Genomic DNA, 22,294 nt, shown 5'->3' with positions numbered 1-22,294 from the left:
ACGTGTTCCCCACACCCTTTCTTAATAAAAATAAACTACAGGAGAACCCTGTGTTTAGATTCTGACAACTTTGAGGTATTAAATGCATAAGAAAAGGATTAGTTATAACCAAGTAATATTGCAATAAAATAGCTTTAAACCAACAAGGTTAAGTGTTAAGATTTTTGGAAACCAAAACATTTATTCACATCATTTTAAACTAAAGTAAGAAACTAATCAATCTTCCATGGCTAATGATTAAAGTGCTGGCTTTCTCATTGTTTCGTTGCTTCTCCTTCACTCAGAACAAGAGCAGATCAGCTGTTCTTAAACAAGTCAGTACAGCTTTGCAAGAGGGAGACATTATTCCTGGCATGCCTGATATCCAGCTCAGACATTTCAATGAGAGTCTTTCTAAATGCTGCCGCTCGCTTCTCTTTGAAATTGGTGGATTCTTCCTTTGCAGATCCAGAAAGCTGTTCAAGTTTCTGGCAATATTCCTGTTGGTGTGTCTCTGCCAATTTGACATCTTTGCTTTAAAAAAAATGATTTTATTGGGGCTCTTACAAGTCCTATCACAATCCATAAATACACCCATTGTGTCAAACACGTATGTACATTTGTTGCCATCATCATTCTCAAAACATTTGCCTTCTACTTGAGGCCTTAATATCGGCTTCTCATTTTCGCCCTTCCCTCCCTCCCCACTCCCCTCTCCCTCATGAACCATTCATAATTCATAAATTATTATTTTGTCATATGTCACATTGTCTGATGTCTCCCCCTGCCTTCTTCTCTGCTGTCCATCCCCCAGGGAGGAGGCTATACATAGATTCTTGTCATCGGTTCCCCCTTTCCACCCCACATTCCCTCCACCCTCCAGGCTTCACCACTCTCACCACTGGTCCTGAAAGGGGTCATCTGCCCTGGATTCCCTGTGTTTCCAGTTGCTATTTGTACCAATGTACATCCTCTGGTCTAGCCAGATTTGTAAGGTAGAATTGGGATCATGATAGTGGTGGGGGGGGAGACAGGGACCATTTAGGAACTAGAGGAAAGTTATATGTTTCATCATTGCTACCCAGAACCCTGACTGGCTCATCTCCTCCACACAACCCTTCAGTAAGGAGCTGTTCAATTGCTTAACGATGGGCTTTAAGTCTCCACTCTGCACTCACCCTCATTTACAATGATATGATTTTTTGTTCTTTGATGCTTGATACCTGATCCCTCGACAGCTTGTGGTCACACAGGTTGGTGTGCTTCTTCCATGTGGGATTTTTTGCTTCTGAGCTAGATGGCCACTTGTTTATCTTTAAGCCTTTAAGACCCCAGATGCTATATCTTTGGTAGCTGGGCACCATCAGCTTTCTTCACCACATTTGCTTATCCACATGTTTGCCTTCAGTGATCATATCGGGAAGGTGGGCACCCACTGATATGATTTTTTTGTTCTTTGATGTTTGATAACTGGTCCCTTCTACACCTTGTGGTCAGACAGGCTGGTGTGCTTCTTCCATGTGGGCTTTGATGCTTCTCAGCTAGATGGCCGCTTGTTTATCTTCAAGCCTTTAAGACCCCAGATGCTATATCTTTTGATAGCCTGGTACCATCAGCTTTCTTCACCACATTTACTTATGCACACATTTGTCTTCAGCGACCATGTTGGGAAGGTGTGCATCATGGAATACCAATTTAATAGAACAATGTATTCTTGTATTGAGTAAGTACTTGAATGGAGGTCCAATGTCCATCTGCTGCCTTAATACTAAACCAATAAATATATGCACGTAGATCTATTTACCCACCCTCCTATATAAATATATTTACATATGTACATGCCAGTGTTTAGACCTCTATAAATACCCTTTGTCACCCAGTTCTTTCCTCCATTTCCTTTTACTTTCCTCTTGTCCCACTATCATGCACAACCTTCATTTGGGTTTCATTCATTTCTCTCAGTTACATTTCCCTAGCTGAATCCCTACCAGGCCTCTCATACCCTCCTTGCCACTAATTTTGGATCACTTGTTGCTCCCATGTCCCTGGGTTGGTCAGCACCACTACCTTAGCACCACCTCCCTCTCTCCCATGTCCCCCCAGAACCATTGGTCCCGTTGTTTTCTCCTCCAGACTATTCATCCAGTGTATCTTATCTAGATAGATCTGTAGAGATAATAACATGCACTGAAAATCAAGCCATAGAAAGAAAGGCAATGAGTGAGAACACAGTGATGATAACAAAAAAGAAAAACAATTACCCATAAAAGAATAAATTAATTAAAAGAAAAAAATTTTAAAGAAAGAAAAACCTGTAAATAAATCAAGGTCTGATTTTTGATCTCTAGGCATGTCCTTCAGTCAGGTCCAATGAGGTACCATGCTCTGGCCCCAGAGTCTGTCCTTTGTACTCCCTCAGGGTCTCCCTGCTCTGCTCCCACGGTTGCTCTGCTGCACGCCTTTAGTGGTTTGCCTTTTTGTCACGAGGTCAGTCCGGGCCAATCCCGACACTGAGTCCCCAGTGTTGTCCTCCTTAGAGCCCTGGGGAAATCTTTGCTTTTTAATCGGGCCTTATCCAAAGCTTTATTTGAGTTCCCATAGTCAATGAGAGCTTTGGTATGCCTGTGTGAAATAACCTGAGCAGCCTCTATGATGAGCATTTGGTATCTAAGGAGCTCTGTCAGCTTTAAGTCTTCATCAGATGAGACTCAGCGCTCTACTTTCCTAAGTTTCTCAAATAGCTCAGCAACCGTCCAAAGGTACTTTTGATGACTGGGCTCTTCTCAAGCCAGGCTCTGTGTACAGGCTGCAGCGCGGATACCGGCATCTGCAACAGTGTTATGAGATCTGGTCATTCTGTCGGCTTTTGGACACGGATCCTTGATTCTATTGTAATAGTCAATGAGGAAATTCTCCTGCTCAAAGAAGCCATCCACCTCCGTCCCTCCAGAAAAGAGGCCTTCCTCAGCCCTTTTCACAACGCTCTTGAAAAGCCACCAAACAGCCCTTTGGTATTTTTCCACCTACTGCTTAGATCCTGATCTTATTCCAGGGACACATGAGAGTTTCGATCTTTACTAAGACCCGGGAGAAGAAAGTCTCTGAAGAAAGACTTCATGGGTGGATTCAGTCTTCTGGATACTCCGCTTTTGGCACTTGCTTCATTAGTCACAGCCCCTTCGTCTTCTCCCAGTTTCAGCATCTTCTCTCGAAGACCCTCAAAGTCAGGTTTTGCAGGAGCAGGCGGAATAACGAGTCCAGCATCATCTGGTGTTTCAATAAGAATGTCATGTAACACACAAAATCTTCGTGTTGCCTCGTTACCGAGAATTCTGGACTCTGAAGTGTGGACGGTGTGGTCTGTGTGTGCACGGTGAATTTGACCTTCTCTCTCTCACTGAGCACGTCAGGTGTGTCCATCTGAAGTGAGGGATCGAAGTCCACAGTCTTTTAAACTGGGTAATATTTGCATAGAGTTCAATGTACGATTCTATTAATTTTGTGCATATTTTAAATTGTGATAAAAAGTTTGAAATCAAAATATCTTGCTCAGAGATATATGTATTGAGTGTATAAGTTGGTCGATAAAAACAAGAGAGCTTTCTCCATACATTATTTAGTAAAATTCAGTCAATTAAGGTAGACATGGGGTAGATTTTGTTATCTCTTCCTGCCTCCATTGCTTTACAAAATAACCTTTGGAGGAACTAACTCATTAAAGAAAAAAAGATTATGTAATTACAAGTGTGGCAGTTACATAATCTCCTGTCAACTTGTGAAGGGGTGGAGTCTAGCCTGTCAATCAGGCCATAGTCAATGAGGCCTCTGTGTGGGGATGGCCTTCTCCTGAGAGTTCTGGGAACCCCCATATTCCTCCCTGGAGGTGAGACTCACTCTTTGTTTCGTCTTCCTGCTGACAAGCCACATGGAGCTACCCTTATGCAGCCAGAGCCCTGGAACCACTTGGAGACTCATGCCAGCCCTGAGATGCTTCCACCGCCACTGGATTCACAAGACTTTTTACCCATTGGCCTTTGATCTTCCTGCCTTCAACATCATTGCATGGCTGTGTGGGTCTAAAGAGGAATGAACTAGTATTGACATGTGGCCTAATATCGGACTCATGGACTTGATCTGGACTGGGCTGGAATGTTTTCTTAATGTATAATTGCTCTTTGATAGAAAGTTCTTTCTTACACACATATGAGTGTCTGTAAATCTGTTTCCCTAGTCAGCCCTGACCTACACAAAAGTGTCAAAATTTCTTTCCGTGACCATGTTTTTTTAACTAACTCTCAAACTCACATTGAGCTAGAATGAGCATAGTTAAACAAATACATCAAGTGCTTTGCCAAGTCCATTGAGTGCACCTGTCCTGGTGACAGATAATGATCTCTCCAAGCCCCCCGCCCCTCTGTCCCGGTGACAGATAATCATCTCTCCCAGCCCCCCGCCCCTCCTCTCACACACTCTATTTCTCTTCCTGAGTATTTACTGGATATTAACTTTCTATTTTGTTGATTTTCTGACTTATGGAACAAGAGCAGGGAAGTTAATCACCCTGTTGCTAGGTTTTAGACAACAATTAGAGGTCCCAGTTTCAATTATTTGTTATGTGTGGGGTTTTTTTTCCTTCTTTCATCCCTACTCTGAAGTGTGTCCTTTATAAAATGAATTCTGTTTCTTAGCAACTCAAATGGGGAAAAAATGAATATGCCTTGAATTCTTTTGTAAAGAAAAGAGTGCAGGTTTCGCTTGTTATCGTGTATCTGTTTGGTTAGTCTCCCTTGGATTTGCAGAAGAGATTTTGTGCAACAAACCTGCCTTGCCAATGGTGAGTAACGTTGCCACTTTTAAAATGACTATTTGTGCTTTTATGATTATTTTGCATTCTTGCAGCTTGTCAGTTTGATTAGCTCTTTGGAGTTGACACTCAGGAAACTATGTTAGATATGTAGGATGGGTTCATTCATAAGATAAGCAATTTAGGAAAGGCATTCATGAACAAGTAGAGGGAAAATAAAAGAAACTGTTTAGTATCTCTTTTACTACCGTGTGAACGTATGTAATTCTGCGATCAAGATCAAAGGCTTTTCTTGTAAATCAGTATATTATATAATCATATAAAATATTCTGTGACTTTTCAGTATGAAACATTTGAGGGAGAAGTGATTTTTTTCTTTTAAAATTTTAAATATGGCCACTGCAATGGTGATGTTTTTATTATTTAGAAATGTATTATTATGATTGTTATTGTATTAAGTCATTATTAGATTATAATGTTAGGGTATCTGGGTGTTTAGAAGCATTTTCGAATTATGTAACTTTCTGAATCTGGCAAGCAGGGAATTCCTATCATTCTTTTTTGCAGGGCCTATATAAAGCTACCATTCTCGTAAGGTTAAAAAATATCAAGTAGCAGTAATTTTAGAGGACACAACCTAAACTATGCTTAGTAGGATTTGTAGAGGTAGAAATTTTGATACCAGCTAATTGACATATTTATTTCTGTACTTAAGTGTATATGTACATTTACATATATGCAATTGTAATCTGGAGGAAGACTTTCAAGTAAGCAATTGTAATAGGCACTACAAGACAAAAGGAGGTTCCGATTCCCTGGCTGTATTCCAAAGAAGGGAAGATAAATCCTGATGGGGAACTTTGCTGTTGTTAGGTGCCACTGAGTCAGTTCCAACCCACAGCAACCGTGCGCACAGCAGAGGAGACCCTCCCCGTGCTGGCGATCTCCACGTTGGTTCCTACGTTTGAGCCCCTTGTTGCAGCCACTGTGGTGATCATTTTACTGAGGGCCTTCCTCTCATAGGCTGTCCCTCTGTGCGACCAAGCACGGTGTCCTTCAGGGACAGGTTTCTCCTGACAGCATGGCCAAAGTATATAAAACGGAGTCTTGCCATGCTTGTCTCGAAGGAGCAATCTGGTGTACTTCTTCCAAGAAAGATTTATTTGTTCCTTTGGTAATATTCTTCACCAGCACCACAATTCAAACACATCAATTCTTCTTTGATTTTCTTTATTCAGCTTCTAACTTTCACATGCATACGAGGCCAATGGGAATACCATAGCTTGGTTCAGGTGCATCTTAGTCCTTAAAATAATATCCTTATTTTTCAGTATTTTTAGCGATCTTGTGCAGCAGATTTACCCAATGCAACTCATCTTTTGATCTCTTAAGTGCTACTGCCACGAGCATTGGTTGTGTATCCAAGCAGAACAAAATCCATGAAAACTTCATTCTGTTCTCCATTTATCATGATGTTACCTTTTGGTGAGGATTTGGGTCTCTTTCCAGTAGTTGTAATCCATACTGATGCTGCAGTCCTTGATTTTCATTAGCAAGTGTTTCAAGTCCTTCTCACTTTTAGCAAGCAATGTCGTGTCATCTGCATATCATCACATTCCTCTTCACATAATCCAGCTTCTCTGATAATTTTCTCAGCATACAGGTTAAGTCAATATGGAGATAGGATACACCTTTCTGAATTTTAAACCATGCCATTTGCTCTTGTTCTGCTTGAATAACTGTCTGCACAAGTTGGTCCAGGGACAAGTTCCATATGGGCACAATGAAGTGTTCTGGAATTCCCCTTCTTGTCAAGGCTCCTCACAGTCTATTATGATCCATGCAGTTGAATGATTTTGCATAGTCAATAAAATACAAGCACACACACCTTTCTGGTATTCTCTGCTTTCAGCCAAGGGCCATTTGGCGTCAGCAACAGTAGTCCTAGTTCCATGTCCTCTGCTGAACTGCCTGAACCACTGGCAGCTCCCTGTCAATGTGCTTCGGCAACTGTTGTTGGATGATCTCAGGCACAGTTTTACTTGCATGTGATATCAATGACATTGATCTATAATTTTAGTAATCCGTTGGGTCACCTTTCTTCTGAATGTGTAAAAATGTGTATCTGTTCAAATCAGTTGGCTCGGTAGCTATCTTGACATTTCCTAGCACAGATGAGTTTGCTTCCAGTACGGCAACAGCTTGTTGAAACATTTCAACTCATTTTCCATCAATTAATGCTTTCAATGAAGCTTGAATTTCTTCCTTCAGTTTCATTGGTTCTTGCTTATATGCTCTCTCTTGAAATGGTGGCTTGTCGACTAGTTCTTTTGGGCACAGTATCTCTGTATTCTTTCCTTTTTTTTTTAAATGCTTCCCACATTATTCAGTATTTTGCCCATAGAATGTCTCAAGATTGCAATGCAGGGCTTCACTTTTTTTTTGAGGTCTTTCAGCTTAGGATATCCTGGGGAACTATAGGGATGGGCACTTTAGGAATTTTGACTGGAGACTGCAGTTAAATTAATCCTTGAACTATAAGTATAATTTCATAAATGGAGACTAGCTGTGCTTATTAAAAGCATATTAAGCCACTCTTTTATTTCCAATGAGGCATCTTGACCAAAATATCACACTTCTTATTTTTAAATATCTCACTTTTGATCCCACTAATTTTGGCTGAATTAGAATATTGATAGTTTTTTTCTTAATTTTTCAGGAAGATATCTGATAATTTTGTATCCCTTTATGCCTTAGTGTGTCTCATATAAAGTGAAAATAATGATGTGGTATTATAAAAGAGACTTTAATCATTCAACTTGCCCTCCATTTGAGGGATTTCTGGTTGTTACCTAGGGATTAAAAAGACATACTAATCTAAGATTCTCATAGTAGAGAAACCTATTATATATATTATTCAAAAGGATAACAGTGATTAATAAATTCATAATCTAGGATAAAATGAAGAATAGTACATAATTTCAGAGATTCTGCACTCATATAGAATAGACAGAGCGATAAATTCAGTAGTAAGAACGTGCTAATAGATAGATATACAAAGGTAAGTAGAAAACCAAAATTGCTAGTAGAGTTACAGTTTGTACACTTTGGTTTCTTTCTTTCTGTTTCTGACAAGTAGAGACAAAGAGCTCTATATCTCAGTTGGCTGCTTGCAAACTTATGAACTATTTTAAAATTTCATTATTATTGTTGAGAATATATACAACCAAATATACACCAAATCATGTATTGGCTGGATTTTAAACCATGCCATATGCTATTGTTCTGTTCAAACAACTGCCCCTTGACCCATGTCCAGGCTCCATGAGTATTGACCGTCTCTACATGTACAATTCAGTGACATGAGTACGTCCTTTGAGATGTGCCACTCTTCTCGTTTCCTGACTTGTTCCTCTTCCATTGACGCACACTCGTGGCTTCCTAAGTGTTCTACTTACCTCATAGGTATGCAAAACATGAACTTTGTGAACTAGATCATTTTACCTGAGTGCAATATCTCGTGAGACTAAAGTTCTAAGCCTTCAAACTCACAAAACCAATTCCACAAAGTGTTTGATTATGTCTGAGAAGTATTTGTAACCGTGTCCACTATGTATATATATCCATGCACAGATACATCTACATGAGAGGGTACTGAAAACAACAACAACAACAAAAACCCCACCAAGTCCGCCCCTCCCCCGGAGCTATGTATTTAAATAGTTTTACAAAGCAGCCTTATCACCTTCAAAGCACTCTCCGTTACACTTCACACATGTGTCAGATCTGCGATTCCATTCTTGGAAACATGTTTGAAACCCATCTGTTTGGATGGCTGACAGCACCTCCCCCATAATTTCCTTCACCTCTTCTAAGTCATCGAATCTCTGACCTTTCATGTCCCTCCTCATTTCTGGCTACAAAAAGAAGTCACATTGAGCGAGGTCAGGTGAATCACTTGTGAGGGACAAGAGAGGCATGCTGTTTTTTGCCCAAACCTGGTGCACTGAGATGGCTGAATGAGGAATTGCATTGTTGTGGTGGCAAAACAAGTCCTCTGTCTGCCACAAATCAGGTCTTTTCTGTCACACACTGTTACGCAATCTTTTCAGAACCTCTAAATAGAAAGCTTGCTTAACAGTCTGACCTGGTAGAATGAACTCCAAATGCACTATGAATCTACATTTTCCTCCATTCAGGAAGTCTGTCATCGATCGACATTTCACCATTTCTGAAACAAGAAAGCTACTTGAACACTTGCATTTTCACATATGCTGTCCTTGTAAGCTGTGTTCAACATCACAACAGTTTGTGTGACATTTTTTTTCTGAGCAGAAAACAAAATGTCATAGCTGCACACTGCTCTTAAATCAACCATCACAAAAAATGAGGTTCCAATGAAACTTTTTACGAAAAAATTCACTGTGACCAGAGAACCTTCCCAGGTGATGCCACTGAGTACACTAATTCAGAGTGAGTTTCTGGATGCTTATGTAGTTGGAGTAGCGGTGGGGGGGAGGGGGGGCGAAGGGGGACAAATGCCTACTATGAAAGCTCCACTTCAATAAGGAGAGCTTTTTCCTGTTTTGGGGGGGGGAGGTACCCCCTTATATGTACATACACATGAACATGGAGATACTTCTATTTATGTGTCTATTTGTATGCACATACCTCTATACATTATATACTTTGTATAACTATGTGACAGTACAGTCTTTTTTGCTATTCATATTGTTGGCAGTTTAAATTCTTCCCAGAAATGATTTTAAAAGTTTGTTGAAAAATGAGATAATGGAATTTTTTCCATGAAATGTTTAAAGCCCTCTCAGGTGTCATATTCTTTAGCACAGCTTTTCCTCTCATGTGCTTCTTAGTGGGAACATCTATTTTGGTCAAGTCATGCAACGTTCACCTACATATGTTGCTACTTCCATTACCGAGAATGATGAGTATCTATAGTTTTGAGAGTGATTGCCCTGCCTCCTTATCTCTTGTCACTAATAAACATTGGCCCCTACATACATATCTATTCTTGCCTTCATATAAAAGTGGCATCACACAATATTTGTCTTCAGGTGATTGACTGCTTCTATGAAACCTTGTGTCCTGCAGGTCAGTCTATGTTGGAACATGCTTCACAGACTCAGCATTGATTTTCATGACTGCATAGTGCCAGTCCGTTTTAAGTAGAAAAATCTTTATTTCAGAATTGAAAAATGTAGTCCGATAGCTTAATTTTTGAAAAGAATTTATTCAAAAATTTTAAGTTGACACTTGCAGTGTATCTTCTAATATTTTTCTTTTTGACTTGACTTTGTTCAATAACATTGAAAATTTAGAATATTTTTATATAATTATCAAACAACCAAAATTTTAGCTCAAAATCAAGGAAATTCATCTCTGTCTAAGATTCTTATCTCCTAGAACCCAGTAGCATTGTGTTATTTCCAATTAGTCAATATACTTTCTTCTTTTCTTTTAAAAAGTCATTTTATTTGGGGCTCTTACAGCTCTTATCACAATGCATCCATCCATTGTGTCAAGCACGTTTGAACATGTGTTGCCATCATCATTCTCAACATATTTTCTTTCTACTTGAGCCCTTGGTATCAGCTCATTTCCCACCTCTCCTTCCCCCTCCCTCACGAACCCTTGATAATTTATAAATCATTAATTTTTTTCATGTCTTACACTGACCGCTGTCTCTCTTCACTCTCTTTCCTGTTGTCCATCCCCCTGAGAGGGGGTTATATGTCGATCATCGTGATCAATTCACCCTTTCTCCCCAGCTCCCCCCACCCCTTCCCCTTATCCTCCTGGTATTGCTACTCTCATTATTGGTCCTGAGGGGTTTATCTGTCCTGGAATCTCTGTGTTGTGAGCTTTTATCTGTACAGTGTACATGCTGTGATCTAGCCAGATTTGTAAGGTAGAATTGGGGTCATGATAGTGGGAGGGAGGAAGCATTAAAGAACTAGAGGAAAGTTGTATGTTTCATCGGTGCTATACTGCACCCTGACTGGCTTGTCTCTTCCTGTGACCCTTCTGTAATGGGATGTACAATTGTCTACAGATGGGCTTTGGGTCTCCACGCAACACCACCCCTCATTCATATAGAAATGATTTTTTTCTCCTGGGTCTTTGATGCTTGATAACTGATCCCAACAACACCTCGTGATCACATAGGCTGGTGATCTTCTTCCATGTGGGCTTTGTTGCTTTTCAGCTAGATGATTGCTTACTGATCTTCCAGCCTTTAAGACCCCAGACCCTACATCCTTTGCTTATTATTGTCTCTACACAAAAGAAGACAATGAAAAACATAACAACATAAGAAAACAACAACAACAAAGCAAACAGCCAAAAAAGAAAAGCCTATAAATAGTTCCAGGTCTGTTTGTTGACCTTTATGAGGTGATGCTTTTTCCTAAGGAGGATTTAAATTCAGTGACAGCATCATAATTGTTGACAAAGTCAGCAAATACCACAATATGCCAACAATTTCCTCATTCTCCTTCAACAAAATGCTAATACAGGATTCTTACATGCAAGTTTAATAGCTGTAGCTACAGTGTACGTACGCATGGTGGTTTAGGACCCCATGGGTATTCCAGAAATTAGCTGGCACAAATTTTACACACTTCCTATGCCTCGATGTGTCATTCCATTCCCCCACTCCCCAGAGCGTTTCTGCTTATCATCCAAACTAGGCCCAGATAACCTTTCTTCTCATCCTGCTTTTATTTCCATGACAGAACTAGCAGCTCATTTATGTTGTTGCTTATTGTCACACCATCCATAGATTGTGTTTTGTTTTGATTTATCTCCCAAGCAGTCCATCAATTATTCAAGGAAGAGGACTTTGTTTTTTTCATCTCCAGCCCCCTCACTCATGGCAAAGGTATTCAATAAGTACTTTCAGCAGCCATGATTGGCTTTCCTCCCTGCTCCCACCATCCCCTGTCATTTCTGAGCTTTCTCCCCCTCCATCATAAATCTTTCAGAGGTTACCCTCTGCCAGAGAGAAAATGTTCGATATGATATTGCTATAATGACAAACTTCTCCAATTTTCATGTCTATTGCAGATTCTTATGTGAACTATGCCCCCACATAATGGAACTTGTGTCTCAGAAGGGCAGGAGATGCAGCTATGTCTTTGAAAAGAGCCTTGAATCTCCCTTTCAACAAGGTCTCAACACCAAATGGAAAAAAAAAATGGAATGATGTCTCTCAATCAGACCCGAAACCTAACATCTGGGAAATAAAGCCTCCTGATTTTAGTTATAAACAGTATACGTCTTTGAGATTTCCAGAAAAAAAACCCAGAAACATTAAGAAAGAAAGAAGAAAACCAAATACTTTCCCAGAAGCAACAGTTCACCTGCCCAGCATCAGGAATGAGCCTGCGAAGTCCACAGCACCTCGGTTTATAACTACATTTGCCCCGCTGGATGCATTTAAAGAGAAGACAATGATTGTAAAGCAAGGAAAATATCCAAGCGGTGTTTACCTCGATCCCAAGCCACCTGACTTTAGACAGGTAACAAAAATTATTTGATCCTAAATAAAGTTCATGGGAGTGTATGATTCTTTTCAACTATTTCTTGATTATGACATTATTATATGAACAAAAACTAAAGAAGTGGTAGATAAGGCCCAGTGTGTATCGTTCTACATCTTTACTTCTTATGCAACTTAGATTCATCAATAAATGACAGCAGAGAAAGATAAAACCCGTATCTGGTAGGTATGATGACTAACTCTAGATTAGGTTTGAAGAGAATAATGGATATTTAGAGGTGACTGAACATAGATTTCAGGTACCTTGAATTTGTAATATAAGTAAAAAAGTATTGCTGCAAACCATAGAAATCTTTACTAAATAAGAATATCAAAATATGAAGCTTGTTTCTTGATCTGTCCTTCACCCATGACCATTATTTAGGTAGCACATGGCTGAAGGTGGTACCATCTCTCTGTGTCACCTGTCCCCTTTAAGAGCGCATGCTCTTCAATTTATATCATCTCAAAGCAACATGTTTGTGATCATCAAGGGATTTGAATCATGTTCCATTTTAATGGAGTTTGTTTTTGTTTTTTGCATTTTGGGAACAGCAAAAAGGTCAGAAAGAGCAAGTTCAGGATTGTAGGGTACAGGGAATAATTAAGGTTCCCAAAGAATTCTTGTAGGACAGGCCTTGCCACCTTCTAAGAAGGAACAGGTGGAAGGAATATCAAGACCATCCATTTGGGATCTCAGAAAACAGTTGCCATAACCTTCTGAGCTGACCCCTCTACTAAGATGTCTAGTCAATAGATCCCTTTAGAAGCTAGTCTTTTGGTCTCTCTAGATTTTAAAATACTTTTATTGGGGGCTCTTCAGACATCTTACAAGACTAAGACAGAGCTATTACTAAGAGCACTTGCTATGAGCCATCCATGGAGCATGGGATATGTTTAAGCATATTTTGCTTGGAGCAAATCCATGAGTGCATGAACTGGAACCCTGGGAGCGATACTTTCAGCTTATCTTTGTAGTAGGAATGAAATCCTCTAAAAGAACAAGTGGAGGAAGAGAAAAAAATTACTAGTGGATATGATATAATTTTAGTATTTCCAATGATTGACAATTTTTCAAATATTTCAAGAAGTTAGGTTGATTAGCTTCAAAAAGAGTTTTGCTTAAAGTGAAATGTGAGATCAAAATATAATTCAACAAGAATATGAAGATGCTGTGCCATTGAGTTGTTGCTGACTCATAGTGACGTAGGCGCAGAACAGAATAAAACACTGTCCAGTCATTCCCCATCCTCACAATTGTTTTGATACTTGAATCCATTGTTGCAACCACTGCATCAACCCATTTGTCCCAGGTCATCCTCTTTCTCTCTGTCCCTTTACCAAAGTATGTTGTCCTTTCCCAGGGACTGGTCTTCCTGACAACATGTGCAAAGTAGGTAAGATGAAGACTCACCATCCTGCAATACGCGGATGTTGAGTCTTGCAGTTGAAATGAGGACTTGCTTGCTGAAAGGAAGAAGGACTTGGAGCACTTGCTGATGAAGACGAGGACTGCAACCTTTCGTATGGACTATAATTCAATGTAAAGACCACAAAGGTTTCCACAACTAGATCAATAGTTAACATCATGAGAAACAGAGAAAAGACTAAAGTTGTGAAGAATTTCATCCACAATCTGTTCCTGGAAGCACAAGTCAAGAGATAAAATAATACAAATCTTTAAAGTGTTGAAAAGCAAGGCTGTTACTTTGAGAACTAAGGTGTGTCTGTTCCAAGCCAGGGTCTTTCCAGTGACTTCATATGATTGTGAACGTTGGACACTGAATAGGGAAGAAGGAGAATTAATGCACTTGAACTGTGGTGCTGGTGCAGACTATTGAAAGTGCCAGAGACTGCCAAAGGAACAAAGAATCTGTTTAGGAAGACGTGCACCCAGAATGCTCCTTAGAAGCAAAGATGGTGAACTTCGTTTTACATACTTTGGACATGTTATGGGGAAAGCCTAGTCCCTGGAAAAGGACATCATGCTTGGTAAAGTTGAGGGGCCGTGAAAAAGAGGAAGGCCCTCAGCAGGATGGATGGACACAATGGCTCAAACTTAAGAAAAGCTGTGAGGAGGGCGAGGCTGGATGGTGTTTCCTCCTGTTGTCCGTAAGGCAGCCATGAGTCAGAACGGACGCGACCTCACCAAACAGCAGCAGCATGTGGAGAATATGAAGAGAGTGTGTGCTTAAGCCCATAGTTTATAGGCAAATGTGACTCTTGTGGGGCAATCCTTGAAGCAACAGGACTGACATGGTTGTTGCATTGCTGGTGCGTGTCACTGAGTTCATTGTCTCATGGTGACCCTGCAGAACAGAGTGAGACTGATTTGTAGGACTTTCTAGACTGTCATCTTCATAGAAGCAGATCGCCAACCTGTTGGTTAGCACCGGAGTGCTGACCCACCGTACTACCAGGGCTTTGGCCGGATGCTGTATATTCCCTTTGAAAGGCAGGAAAATATTAATCCCATTGGGGAAATGTGAGGTGGCATTTAAGAGGAAAGCCTCTGGGATCAGATTATCTCTGGGATCAGATTATCTCTGGGATCAGATTATCTCTATTCTACTTCTTAAGAATTTGGGACAAATTACAGAGCCTTTTCCCATATTCATAATTTAGGATAATGATATAAACACTACTTATTTCATGTGGTGATTATAACTAATCAAGGAGTCACTATGCAAAGCATGCAAAACATTTACAACAAGGTCTGGAATACAGAGTTATTAAATGCAATTAATTCTAATAAAGTATTAGCATGAATCGGGAAAGCCAGGGGCTTTATAGCTTTCCTTGTACAGCAGGATATGTAAGCACCTAATTCTATTCCAGTGAGATCTATTATCATTTGGGGAAAAATACAGGCCAAGTAGATATAAAATGACATTGGAGCATGTAAATATCTCATTAGTTACAGTTAGGATATAAGAGTTGAATACATGGACTTCAAAGAATCAGAAGATATTTTAATTTTCACTTAATTTGTTTCTAAGGAGCCCGGGTGGTGCCATGGTTGCATGATCATCTGCAGACATTGCAATTCACCTTCAAACCCACCGACTTGATTTCTGTAAGCAGAGAAAGTCTCTGCTGATCCGTAATCTTATCTCTGTAATCCGTAAAGATTACAGCCAGGGAAACCCTGTGGGGGCAGTTCGACTTTGTTGCATTGTGTCACTATGAAAGTTGGAATAGACTCCATGACACCGCACTGCAGTAATTGGCTTCTATCTATGAGACTGAGCTGGAGGCAAAGTGATAAAACTTGTGCAAACACCAGATGTCAGTATTGTCACCAACTGAAACGCAAGAGCAGGCTTTCGACCTTTGGCCTCGCATCACATTTAATTGGTGATAAATTTCATCCATCTCAGAGAGTTTCCTTCTTTCGGGCTTTTAATAGTTCCCTACTTGTGACAAGAGCTAGAGCCATTCGCTGAAAAGAAAATCCTATGCGGCTTCTGTTGGTCTCTCCTCAAATCCACTGTTTATGCTCACATTCCCCCCACCAGCTTTCAATTGGAGAATGATGTTTTATTTCCTCACCAATTTATAATGATGATACAAACCTCAATTCAAACTGGTTTATTAAACCAATAGAAAAAGGAAAATGAAAAGCCCACATGGAAGAAGCACACCGGCCAGTGCGATCACGAGGTGCCAAGGGACCAGGTATAAGGCATCATGCAAAAAAAACAACAACGATATAAGTGTGTGTATATATGTGTATATATGTGTATATGTATATGTATATATATACCATATTAAATGAAGGGGGAAGTGCAGAGTGGAGACCCAAGGCCCAAGTGTCGGCCAATGGAGATCCCCTCATAGAGGGGTTTAGGAGAGGAGATGGGTTAATTAGGGTGCGAGGTAGTACTGATGAAGAACACAGCTTTCCCCCAGATCCTGGATGCTTCCTCCCCCCAACTACCATGATCCGAATTCTACCTTGCAGGACTGGATAGGGCAGAGGCTGTACATTGGTGCACATGAGGGCTGGGGGTACAGGGAATCCAGGGTGGATGATGCCTTCAGGACCAGGGGTGTGGGGGGCGATGCTGGGAGAGTGGAGGGTGGGTGGGTTGGAAGGGGGGAACTGATTGCAAGGATCCACATGTGGCCTCTTCCCTGGGAGAGGGACGGCAGAGAAGGGGGGAAGGGAGACTCCGGATAGGGCAAGGTATGACAAAATAACGAGGTATAAATTACCAAGGGCGCATGGGGGAGGGGGGAGGGGGGAGGGAGGGGGAAAAAAAAGGAGGACCTGATGCGGGGGACTTAGGTGGAGAGCAAATGCTTTGAGAATGATTGGGGCAGGGAATGTATGGATGTGCTTTATGCGGTTGATGTATGTGTATGTGTGGATGGTGATGGGAGTTGTATGGGTCCCTGGTAGGGTGTAGAAAAAGAAAAGAGGAGAAAAAAATGATTGGGGCAGGGACTGTGCAGATGTGCTTTATACAATTGATGTATGTATATGTATGAACTGTGATAAGAATTGTATGAGCCCCTAATAAATTGTTAAAATTAAAAAAAAAAGAAAAAGGAAAATGAGTTTGTTTTACACCTTACTAAAAATAATCAACACTTTGTTCTAGACTGATTATTTCAGCTTTGTTCAACATTCTTGCTATGTCCCTGAAATAAGTTCAGCTTCAAAAGATAATATAAAAAGATATTTTTCCAGGAAGTCCCTGGTGGTGCAAATGTCTAAGAATTCAGCTCACAGCTGACTGTTGGTGGTTCAAACCCACCGGAGGCACCGCAGAAGGCAGGACTGGCAACCACTCAGATGGCAGTGGCAGCACACGGGGGGCTCAGGTGCTGACTCAACTGCAGCTGCTTTGCTTTGATTTTATGTTCATTTAACATTAAGCTCCCAGTTCTGAAAATTTCAGTTTTGTCCTTTTTAAAATACACTTTCTAATACAGTCACTCAAAACCAAAACCATACTCAACCCACTGCCGTCAGAGGGGCTTAGACTCATAGAGACTTTGTAGGATAGAGTAGAATTACTCCTTAGGTTTCCAAAACTGTAACTCTGTCCGAAACAGCTCATCACGTCTTTCCCCCAAGGAGCACCTGATGGGTTTGAACCACAATCTTACAGTCAGCAGCCAATGTTTAACTCACTTGCCCCACTCTGTTGTCAGGGACCCATTTTTTTCAAGGGTAATTAAAATAGTCCCTTGTACCATAAAATGTGAAATGCTCAATCACAAAATAAAAATTTGAGGTTCCAATTCACCCACAGTACCTTGCAAGACACGCCTGGAGATACACTCCCCAATGGCCATGACCTTGACAACCCTGTAGCACACAGTTCTACTCCGCAACATAGGAGGTCCTGGCAGTGCACCAGAATTGACGTGATGGCCAACTAGCAATGGCGGTCTACCATATAGGTCACTGTTTAAGTAGTATCTTGAGTGTCAGATTATTATTTCAAATTTTTATTCACAAGTTTTTAAAAGTTACAAGGTTCTCAAAGTTGCATTTGGTTAGTAAAATATTTAATAATTGAAAAATTCCAACTACATTATCAGCAATGAGAAAAATATTGATTTATAGTGATGTAATTTTCTCTTTACATATCTAGTACCAAGCTAATTTACCAAACTTTGTGACTACTTATGAAAAAGATCCCTTTGGCTTAAAATTTAAATCAAGACACCTAAGTACAGGTAAGTTATTATCATATTTTACCACGATTACAAAAATAAGCTTTCTGCATGATAGATCCATAATGGTACTTGCAAAGCAGACCATATTTTTATTTCAATAACATATAGATTAGATGGTTTTCATATAGTGTGCGGTAGTTAGTTTACTGTGCCAGCCTGGCCGATTAACACATGTGGGGTTAATTGAAGGGCGAAGGGATAAATGGCTCCGTGACCCTTGGCTTTCTAGTTCTTGGGTCTCTTGCTTACTGATGGTTGGACCAGGGTGCAGCTTCCTTAGCCAGTTCCCTGCTTCAGCTGACAAGGCTCACTTCCTGTAAGACATCCCTGAGGAGAAGCCACATGGACCTACCCCGATGCAGCCCTGGGTGCTGGAGCGGCTGTATGGAGACCCCTGCCAGTGCTGAAATACTTAACTCTCTCACTGATTCGGCTTTCCTCCTGCAGTCGGCATCATTGCATGTGTTTTATAAGCTGGAGGAGGACTTTGTGGACTGGTGTTGGACATATAGGCTAATGTTGGACTTGTGGGCTTGGGCAGCACTGGGTTGGGATGTTTTCTTGATGTGCCCTTACCCTTTATATAAAACTCTCTCTTATACATATGAGATTCTGTGGATTTGTTTCTCTAAAGTACCCAAGACTAACACATAGTGCAAGCTTCTTAGGCTGTTTTCATAAGGTCGTGTTATCAATATTTTTACATGTTGCTGACTTCAATTTAAATTATTATTTCTGTCCGATGGATTAAATGTTAAGTTTTCCTCTTGGTAACAGACCTGGAGATTTGGTTCATTGCAGCGTCACCTCACTGGACTGCCCTCAATTTCCTGAAGAAGCCCTCTCCTTGTAGGGGCCATTGCCTGCTCTGCACACAGCTTTTTTCAATGCAGGAGAAAATATCTCCTTCTACCTGGGAACCTGCCCTTGCTAGGCCTGCTGGTCCCAGCCTTACTTGCGACCCTCTCCCACCCTTCCACCTGTCTCCAGGGCGAAGTACCTGGTGACAGATGGGCGACCAGGACCTCTGCTGCTCTCAGGTTCTGCTGAGAATGGCCCCAAAGCAAATGCACACCTTCCGTTGCTTGTTTTCTGATCACTGGGGTACTTTCAAATTCGACTCATGACTTCTTAATCATGGCTTATATTCATACAATATTTCCAGACTATTGAATGAGGGTGGATGAGGCTAAAATTCACTTCTGGAAATGTCATGAGGCATGTGTAGTATACTCCTGTCTCTTTTTAATCACTTTATTGGGAGGGGGAGGGGAGGCTTTACAGATCTCATACCAATTCATCATTCAATTGTATTAAGCACACTTGTACATATGTTGCCATCAACATTTCCAAAACATATTTTTTTTCTACTTGAGCCCTTGGTATCAGCACCTCTTTTATCCCCTCCCTCCCCCACCCTCCAACGCTCGTGAATCCTTGACCAATTATATATTATTGTTGTTATTTTATATCTTACACTGTCTGTTGTCTCCCTTCATCCACATTTATTTGTCCCCCACTCCTGTCTGTTTCAAACATAAAATTTCAATTTCCTGGCTTTGTATGTGTGCCTACTATTTCCGTGGGTGTGCTCGTTGCAAAAAAAAAAATACTACAGCTAAAAGTTAAAAAGTTAGTACTTTCAATGATATGCTAAAAATTTATATATCCAGTTAGTCAATGGCAACATTCCATTTATTTTGCTATCCGCATGCTTAATATCTTGTTAGTTTGAATTTGTTACTCAATCTGTCCTGAGTAGAAAAGAAATAGAACATAGTATTAAGAGCACAGATATGGGAGCCAGGTTGTGTCACTTGGATCCTTGACTTCACTGCCCAGGTTATAAAAGCTGTCCATCCCGTGCCTTCCTCACCTAGAACGTGGATTGGCTGTAATGGAGTCCACATCATAGGACGCTGGGGAGCAACAACTGCTGCGTCTCACCGGACTCCTTGCACAGTGCTCCTCTCGAGTGAATGTGTGTGACCCACTGCCCTTCCTTTGGAAGTGATGAACAGCACTCGCCAGCTATATTTATGTCTGGGAATTGCGTATCATTTATGAACAAAACATGAAGATAATGACAGTGGGATGATAATGGTTGACTGCTATTTTCGTGTGTTGAAATGAGAACTTTTTGTAATTGGAAACTTAATATAATACTTACAAATCATGTACACATTATTTGGTGGGTTATAATTATACAGGTATGGTTCAGGTGTGATTAAAATGGAACACGGGGATTTGCCTTGTCTGCTCAGTAACCCATTAGAGAGAAATGCCAGAGACCGTCTCTAGGATACGGCCTAGGAGCTCGGGACACTCCTTAGGAAACTATAAAGCAGAGTCCCAGGGACACTCCACGTTGTAAAGCAGTAACTGAGAAGTTTCATAAAAAGGCTTCTGGGAGATGAAAGGAAATGGGGTTTGAACTGGACTTTGAAACAGAAGGAGCACATTAATTGCAAAATAAATTATAGAAGTAAGCAAAATTTTATTTACCATTTGTAAAGGGCTCGTATTTTGTCACTCCTGGGTCTTGATGTCCCAGAAATGACATCTTCTGAGAGAATTCATGAACAGAGACAGTTGTAATTGCTAAGTTGCACTTTTTTCTTTGCATGTCTAGTGTATGGAAGCCAGTTACTGAAAGACGACAAACAGAAGAACGGTTCAGAAAGATTTATTACCTATATGGCTCGTGAATGCTCTTGGGATTCAAGCCTAATATTACCCAAAGACCCATGGCCCGTAAGATCGGCTTCCTTCACGGTGAGTCCACAGCTGCTTGGGAAGTGTCTTCCGGTGGTGGGAGCAGTTGGGGTCGTGCAGCAGCTTTGGATTCCCTCTCGTGTGCAGTGCAAGGCGCCGGGGCGATGCTGTGGGTTAGGCGCTGGACTGCTCACTACAAGGTGGGTGGCTCAAACCCAGCGACTGACCCTCGAGACAAACCTGAGGCTGTTTGCTCTGGCAAAGATTCGCCGCTCTCAGAACCCCAATGCAGGCCTGCTATGAATCGGAATAGACGGGATGGGAGTGGGTTTATATGTTTAGTGCACAGAAGCTAAAGTAAAGAAAGCTTGCACACCTCTTAAAGGCAAAAGGGGATTGACTATCCAGGAGTTTTCATAGTCTTTTCTTACTACAGAGGAGTGCAGGTGGCACTGGTGGGTGGGCAAGCCCTGAGTGCTACCCACAGTGGGGTGCTTCTGCAGGAGGAAGGGAATGCTGTTTGCTCCCCCAGCAACCCTGCAGAGCCAGAGGACCACCATGAGTCTGCCCTGCCTTGAGGGCAGTGAGCTGGTTCATCTTATCACAAAAGTAGTTGGTGTGATGGACTTGCGATCTGCATATCAAGGATTTCCTCTTAATTACTGTTACCTCATTACAAACTGCTTATTTTCTTTTTAAACAGAGCGTTTTCTTGATGTAAAATTCACATACCATACACTTCCACAGTTAAGTCGCTTTTCAAGAGTTGTATATACATCATCATAAGCGCTTTTAGTCCTCTCTCCTCCCTCCCACATTCATTGTTTTCTCCCCAATTTCCCTCACCCTGCACTGCACCACCACCTCCCAGCTCCAAATATACCATTTCATCAATTACTATCTCAATGCATCCACTCCTGTGCTTCCTAAACTGGGAAACCTAACAGAAACCATAAAAAGTAAAACCAAAATGAAATAGAAAGGAAAAGGATAATATGAAGATAAAAATAAAGACCACCAGCAATATTAAAAAGTCAGAAACACTATCTCTGTCCTGGAACAAGTGTCAGCGTCTTGTTTTCTTAAGCAGGCCTGACAAGGCTCTTCGGTGACACCATCTTAATGAGACATGGCGAAGCATACTTCTGTCTTGGTTCGTATGTGCCCCTAGCAAACCAGGCTGCTCTGTTATCCCTGCATTTCGAGGCAGAAAATGTTAAGGCCTGAGCATGCTGTTCCGGCTTTTACAGCAAAAGTTGTTAGATAGCAATAAAAAAATTAAAATCGATATGTTCTTGTTTTTGCTAACTTCCTGGGCACTGCCTTCCTGAAGAGACACAGAAGGGAGCGTGGTGCCTACAGTGCGTTTATGGATCGTGTGGAAGAAAAGTTTAGCAAAGCACACAAGAACAGGTGAGCAAAAAACTTAGAATTTGTTGTCAAGCACTTATGCTCTTAGAAACTGTTACTCAGTTACTCTTGTAAGACATATGACTGCCCCCTAGGGAAGTTTTGCTATCATAATCTGTTGCCATTGAGTT

At 41.0% G+C, this 22,294-nt stretch overlaps 1 protein-coding gene and 1 pseudogene across 1 annotated transcript; one reads left to right on the top strand and one right to left on the bottom strand.

The window, feature by feature from the left end:
* Positions 1 to 296: 296 nt before the first annotated feature.
* LOC142456051 (sorting nexin-5 pseudogene) lies at positions 297 to 8,204 on the bottom strand (annotated as a pseudogene).
* A 3,730-nt stretch (positions 8,205 to 11,934) lies between these two features.
* Positions 11,935 to 22,170, top strand: C9H7orf78 (chromosome 9 C7orf78 homolog). Its single transcript, XM_075557339.1, has 4 exons — positions 11,935 to 12,324; positions 17,954 to 18,038; positions 20,671 to 20,813; positions 22,087 to 22,170. Exons 1-4 carry the CDS (start codon positions 11,935 to 11,937, stop codon positions 22,168 to 22,170), a joined length of 702 nt encoding a protein of 233 aa, XP_075413454.1.
* Positions 22,171 to 22,294: the final 124 nt, after the last annotated feature.

Source organism: Tenrec ecaudatus, chromosome 9, assembly GCF_050624435.1.
Source record: "Tenrec ecaudatus isolate mTenEca1 chromosome 9, mTenEca1.hap1, whole genome shotgun sequence".
NCBI lineage: Eukaryota > Metazoa > Chordata > Mammalia > Afrosoricida > Tenrecidae > Tenrec > Tenrec ecaudatus.
The sequence above is the reverse complement of the archived record's forward strand: the minus strand, read 5'-3'. Positions and strand labels throughout refer to the sequence as shown.

Coding starts and splice junctions, on each gene's coding strand:
- C9H7orf78 (XM_075557339.1), top strand. CDS start 11,935: ATGTCTTTGAAAAGAGCCTTGAATCTCCCTTTCAACAAGGTCTCAACA. Junction 12,325..17,953: donor AGCCACCTGACTTTAGACAG/GTAACAAAAATT, acceptor TTACATATCTAG/TACCAAGCTAATTTACCAAA. Junction 18,039..20,670: donor ATCAAGACACCTAAGTACAG/GTAAGTTATTAT, acceptor TTGCATGTCTAG/TGTATGGAAGCCAGTTACTG.